Here is a 7,231-nt window from a genome sequence, read left to right on the forward strand (position 1 = left end):
CACTCTCTGGTCACCGAGCTCTGAAGGAAGCACAGAAGTAAGGGTGGCAATACCACGACCCCCCCAGAATAACTTTGCGACCCCCCTGCAACTCCCTTTTTGGTCAGGACCCCCAATTTGAGAAAAGCTGGTCTCCCCCATTAAATCTGTATAGTATAGGGTAAAAGCACACAAAAGACCTATTTCACAGAGGGAGACCAGATTTCACAATCCAGGAAGCATTTTTCATGGTCATGAATTTGGTAGGGTCCTAATCATGAATATATACATATGAATATCAAGACAAAGTTTGCCAAATCAATCTATTTATGGAATTCCACTGTACGTTGCCTGCCTAATGAGCATATTATATCTGTGCCAAAACACAGGGTATTTTTAACAGTTGTTTCTGTTAACTTGATACAACTAGATAATGAATCAGTTACTAAATGACAAATTCCACAATTAAGGTCAATCACTCCAGGTTAGAATCATGTCCTACCTGTTTCCCTTGTCCCCACAAGCATTTCTTTTTTAAACTTGTGCAAGGGAACAGATGCAATAGAAAGGTAACAATCTTTCTGCTTGGCTTTGGTGCAAGTGGGTATGGAATACTGCATTTACAATATTTATATTTATATTTACAATGAAAATATTTAGCAAATCAGAGGAAGTTTAGAGACCACCACCACAAGTGAACAGGGATCATAGTGGGATTGATTTATGAGGACATTAAAAAAACCTGAATAGGTGTAGCTTGGCTAGGCTATGACTACAGAAGGAAAGGCAAAGGAAAACATGATAACACTACACACTACCTGAAGGGTGTAAATACCATAGTATGTGAGGAGTTAGACTAGCACAAGAAGCCTATGTGAAATAAGATAAAATTGAGAAAAAAAAATCATGTAATATCAGGAGCACAGAACAGTCTCCCAAGAAAAGTGATAGTTTAACATTTAAAGCTAGGCTGGATGAAAAACTAGTGAATGTACAATAAAGAACAATTTGGCATCAAGAGAAAGAAACTATACGACCTCAAACTTCTATTATTCTATTAAACATTTCCGTATATACAGGCCAGCTGGAAGGCTTCAGAAGTCAGTGGAATTTGATTTTAATTAACACTGTTTGTAATTCAGCTATATGGATCAATTAATTTCCAACAGCCATTTCCCAGTAGCACAAAATACAGATCAGAGAGCAATCATTTATAAATTGTCAGATAGGAAATAATTTCTTTGAGTTTTACAAAGGTTGCAAAGAATTTCACACCTTTTTGAGTATCACTCTCTAGCAGATAAATGTTTTTACAGCTTGTGGCAGTGCCAATCAAAGCTAATTATAACCTTATTGAGATGCTTTGGCACAGAGGCAGCAGGCCCAGGGGATGAAGCAGATAACTGGTAGTCAGAAAAAATAGGTTATATTTAGGGTTGTCGATTAATTGCAGTTAACTCACAGAATTAACTCAAAAAAATTAATCGCACTGTTAAACAATAGAATACCAATTGAAATTTATTAAATATTTTGGATGTTTTTATTTGTGTATATATATATATATATATATATATATATATATATATATATAAAAAAAAAATCAAGAATAATATACACTTTGAGGTGAATTGAAAAATACTGTTTCTTATGTTTATCTTTCACAGTGCAAACATTTATAATCAAGAATAATATACACTGATTTCAGTTACAACACAGAATACAATACATATATATATATTGTAGTCTGTGTTGTAACTGAAATCAGACTAACACAGCTGTTACTCTGAACCATACACATTGTAAGGAGAGTGGTCACTTTGGATAAGCTATTACCAGCAGGAGAGTGAGTTTGTGTGTGTGGTTTTTGGAAGGGGAAAGGGGGGGCGGGGGTGAGAAAACCGGGATTTGTGCTGGAAATGGCCCACCTTGATTATCATACACATTGTAAAGAGAGTGGTCACTTTGGATGGGCTATTACCAGCAGGAGAGTGAGTTTGTGTGGAGGGGGGGCGGAGGGTGAGAAAACCTGGATTTGTGCTGGAAATGGTCCAACTTGATTATCATACACATTGTAAGGAGAGTGATCACTTTAGATAAGCTATTACCAGCAGGAGAGTGGGGTGGGAGGAGGTATTGTTTCATGGTCTCTGCGTATATAATGTCTTCTGCAGTTTCCACAGTATGCATCCGATGAAGTGAGCTGTAGCTCACGAAAGCTTATGCTCAAATAAATTGGTTAGTCTCTAAGGTGCCACAAGTACTCCTTTTCTTTTTTTGAAATCAAAGTGTATATTATTCTTGATTACAAATATTTGCACTGTGAAAGATAAACATAAGAAATAGTATTTTTCAATTCACCTCATACAAGTACTGTAGTGCAATCTCTGTATCGTGAAAGTGCAATTTACAAATGTAGACTTTTTTGTTACATAACTGCACTCAAAAACAAAACGATGTAAAACTTCAGAGTCTACAAGTTCACTCAGTCCTACTTCTTGTTCAGCCAACCTCTAAGAGAAACAAGTTTGTTTACATTTACAGGAGATAATGCTGCCCTCTTCTTATTTACAATGCCAACAGAAACTGAGAACAGGCACTTGCATGGTACTTTTGTAGCTGGCATTGCAAGGTATTTATGTGCCAGATATGATAAACATTTGATGTCCCTTCATGCTTCTGCCACCATTCCAGAGGACATGCTTCCATGCTGATGATGCTCGTTAAAAGAATAATGCATTAATTAAATTTGTGACTGAACTCCTTGGGGGAGAATTTTATGTCCCCATCTCTGTTTTACCCACATTCTGCCATATATTTCATGTTATAGCAGTCTTGGATGTTGTTCATTTTAAGAACACTTTCACTGCAGATTTGACAAAATGCAAAGAAGACACCAATGTGAGATTTCTAAAAATAGCTACAGCACTGGAACCAAGGTATAAGAATCTGAAATGCCTTCCAAAATCTGAGAGGGACGAGGTGTGGAGCATGCTTTTAAAAGTCTTAAAAAAGCAACACTCCAATGAGGAAACTACAGAATGCGAAGCACCAAAAAAGAAAATCAACTTTGTGCTGATGGCATCTGACACAGATAATGAAAATGAACACGTGTCGGTCTGCACTGCTTTGGATTGTTATCAATCAGAACCCGTCATCAGCACGGACGTACCCATATCTACTCTAGCGACACCATCAGAGGACTCAACTACATGAGCCACACCATCAGGGATTCATTCACCTGCACATCTACTAATGTGATATATGCCATCATATGCCAGCAATGCCCCTCTGCCATGTACATTGGCCAAACCGGACAGTCTCTATGTAAAAGAATAAATGGACACAAATTAGACATCAGGAATGGTAACATACAAAAGCCAGTAGGAGAACACTTCAATCTCCCTGGACATTCTATAAGAGACTTAAAAGTAGCCATACTTCAACAAAAAAATTTCAAAAACAAACTTCAAAGAGAAACTGGAGAACTAAAATTCATTTACAAATTTAACACCATTAATTTGGGGTTGAATAGGGATTGGCTGGCTCACTACAAAAGCAACTTTCCCTCTCTTGGTATTGACACCTCCTCATCAATTATTGGGAGTGGACCACATCCAACCTGATTGAATCGGCCCTGTCAACACTGGTTCTCCACTTGTAAGGTAACTCCCTTCTCTTCATGTGTCAGTATAATAATGCCTGCATCTGATGAAGTGGGTTTTTTACCCATGAAAGCTTATGCCCAAATAAATTTGTTGGTCTTTAAGGTGCCACTGGACTCCTCAATTGTTTTTGTGGATACAGACTAACACGGCTCCCCTCTGATACATGAATCTTTAGTGCATCTGGCATGTAAATATCTTGCGGCATCGGCTACAACAGTGCCATGAGAATGCCTGTTCTCATTTTCAGGTGACACTGTAATCAAGAAGCGGGCAACATTATCTCCTGCTTGTTTGTCTGAGTGATTGGCTGAACAAAGAGTAAGACTGAGTGGACTTGCAGGCTCTAAAGTTTTACATTGTTTAATTTTTGAATGCGGTTATTTTCTGTACACAAGTCTACATTTGTAAGTTCAACTTTCATGATAAAGAGATTGCACTACAGTACTTGTGTGAACTGAAAAATACTATGTTTTTGGTTTTTTACAGTGCAAATACTTGTAATCAAAAATAAATATAATGTGAGCACTGCACATTTTGTATTCTGTGTTGTAAATGAAATCAATATATTTGAAAATGTAGAAAACATCCAAAAATACTTAAATAAATGGTATTCTATTATTGTTTAATCGTGCGATTAATTTTTTTTAATCACTTGACAGCCCTAGTTATATTACCAATTCTGTCAGTGACAAGATGGCAAGTAGTTTAACCTCTGTACTTCAGTTTTTCCATCTAGTGTATAAAATGGGGAATCATCTTTACCAACCTTTTAAAAGTATTTTGAGATCCCTTGATGAAGAGTGCTACATAAGTGCAAAGTAGTAGTAGTATTAAAATGCTTGGCACGATTAGGTCCTTGCAAGGTGGACATTTTTCTCTCATGCCCATTTTATTTATGATGCAAACTGTAATGTGAATACATACATATCATATGATTATCAAGATAAAGTTTGCCCAAATCAAATCTTATTTATTTCACTGAACATGTGGCCTGCCTCATGCTCACTATATCTATCCCAAATACACAGGTTATTTTCAACACGTTTCTGTTAATTAGACACAAATAGCTAATGAATCAATTACTAAATTACAAATTCTGCAATGAAGGTCAATCAGTTCAGGTCAGACTCAATTACATCCATCCTTCTCTTTCCCTTGTCCTCACAAGCACTTTTTAAAACTTGTGCAAGAGAATCACCATAGAACATCACACCTGCAATCCTGTTCAGAAGACCTTCTTGATAATCCCACAGGAACAGAGAGATTGACAAAATCAGATTTTCCTGCCTATAAAAAACAGGGAAGCAGCCTGCGTTGCTGCATGTTGGGGAAGGGATATGAAGAGAAAAGAGGACAAAGGGATAGGAAGCGGAAAACAAAGAGGGAAACCTAGAGAAGAGGAATGCGTGGTAGGTTCTAAGTCTCAGATATGGTCACTTTGAGAACCAACTAGTTAGTTATTAGGAGTCTGCTATTTGGAGATGTGACCTACAAGAGATTCATTCTTGCAACTGATCTGTAAATGGCTGGAAAACCTACTCTCCTATTACAGTTCTTACAGCATGCTAATCACTGAGGCTATATCTACACTAGCACTTTTGCCAGTATAACTTATGTCACTCACGGGTGTGAAAAACACACCCCTCAGACTGACATAAATTACACTGACAGAAGTGCTGGTGTGGACAGAGCTATGTATGGAGGGAAAGCTTTTCCCGTCAGCATAGAGCACCTACATGAGCGATCTTACAGCAGCGCAGCTGCAATGGTATAGCTGTGCAGCTGTAAGTTCGCTAGTGTAGACATGGCCTGATAGTGGCTCTAGATAGTTTGTGACTGACTAGAGTTGTAACTCCTTAGCCCGGGAAGGGATGGGAGGATGCGAGTCCTCTATCTAGCAACATGCTCTGACCAACTGAAGGCTAACAGGCTCTGGGCCTTGTCTACACAGGAAAATTAGGATGCTTTCTTCACTATGCAGCAACTCTGGGAAGCATCAACAGCAGAAGCTGTTGTGTAGTATATGCAATACTACAATAGCAATACAATAGTAATATAAGCAGTAGTCAGTGAAGGGGTTACCCAATAGGAGATTAACCGCCATATGGATCTGGAGGCACAGAGGCTGAGTCCTAAACAGCAGCAGACACAGATTGTAATCCCTTCTAAGGATCCAGCTACCTATGCACTTCATGTAGCAGGGACTGGCGCTCTCGCATCGGTCTTTTTAGCCACAGCCATACTCACAAGACAAAAAACTGTTGTCAGCGTCATCTTCGGTCAGGAACGACAACAACAATTGTAAAGTAGCAAATAAAGAGACCAAGCTCTTTTCTCCACTACACCTTCTATCATTGCTACCACTGCTGAAGAATTAAAGGTCCCAGTTATTCTAGGATAGACAGGGCCCAGATTCAGCCTCTCTCAGCACAAGAGATTCTGACACATAGGGAGAGTAGAAGGGTACATGGCATCACTCCTGCTCCCTCCCCTTCAGTTTAAGAAAGAGGCAGGAAGAAACTGAAGCGATTCAAAGAAACAAGGGAGGATAAAATGGGAGAAATAAGAGAGGGGCCGTACCGGTCACCCCAAGCCCCAGCGCAGCAAGGCTCCGCAGAACAGCCACAACTCACAGGCGAAACTCACAGGGGACACGACAGAGACTTCGAGCACCGCTGTGACCGGGGTGCCCCCGGCTGCCAAGCCCTGGGGCACACAAGGCTCAGCGCCCCACCACCTCAGCCGCTGAGACAGTGGCTCTCTCTCTCCCCTCCCCGGGGCGGGTGCGTGCGGCTGAGGGGACGCGGGTGTCACGCCCCCCACACGCTGCGCGGCCGGGGCGACCAGCGCTGCCCTTTCCCGGGGGCAGTTCAGACGCCGGAGGGGACGGCGGGCGCCCGAGGGGCTCCGGCTCTGCCTCCCGGGACCATGCAGCGGCCGGACCTGGCAGTCACTAGACGGGGGGCGGCCGGGCCGGGGAGCGGCGGTGGGAGTCGGGCGCAGGCCCCGGGAGACGCGGGACTAGTGGAGCCGGACCGGGGAGGGGAAAAAAAAAGCGCGCGGGGGGGTGTTGGCGTTACCTGCAGCTCCGCCCGCTCCGCCTCCCACTCGGCTCGCTCCGCCTCGAAGCGGCCCCACTCGTGCTGCAGGAAATGCAGGATGCCGGGGACGCTGTACTGAGCCCGGGCCGCGGACACCGGGGCCGGGGCGGCCGCCGCCAAGGAGCCCCCCGCGGCCGCCGCCGCCGCCGCCTCCCCCGGCTCCAGCCCCGGCCCGGCCCCGCCCGGCGGCAGCAGCAGCGCGTTGTTGTTGTTGTTGTTGCTGAAGAAAACGCCGGGCCCCGCCTGCTCGTCCATGGCCGGAGCCGCCGCCCGCAGCCGCCGCGTCCCGGCAGCAGCAGCAACAACCTGGGCGCGCCCGCCCGCCGTCACCGCCTGACAGGACGCCCCCGCCGGCTGCTACCGGGGCCCGGCGGGGACAATTCCAGCGCGCGATCCGCACCGGCCCGGCCCGCGGTACTCTGGGAAATGTAGTTCTGGGGCCATTCTGCCGGGGAGCTGAGCGCAGACAGGGCCGGGTCGGACTCT

General features: G+C 43.6%; 1 protein-coding gene across 2 annotated transcripts in view; it reads right to left on the bottom strand.

Annotated features, from left to right (window-relative positions):
- Positions 1-7,137, bottom strand: part of STRN (striatin) — a 107,616-nt gene extending 100,479 nt beyond the window's left edge. For both annotated transcript variants that reach the window (XM_037895432.2, XM_037895431.2), the window contains exon 1: positions 6,725-7,137. In XM_037895432.2, the coding sequence (XP_037751360.1) occupies positions 6,725-7,000 (276 nt within the window). In that variant the 5' untranslated portion in view covers positions 7,001-7,137. The remainder of the gene's footprint in view (positions 1-6,724) is intronic.
- Positions 7,138-7,231: the final 94 nt, after the last annotated feature.

This window comes from Chelonia mydas, chromosome 3 (assembly GCF_015237465.2).
Source record: "Chelonia mydas isolate rCheMyd1 chromosome 3, rCheMyd1.pri.v2, whole genome shotgun sequence".
NCBI lineage: Eukaryota > Metazoa > Chordata > Testudines > Cheloniidae > Chelonia > Chelonia mydas.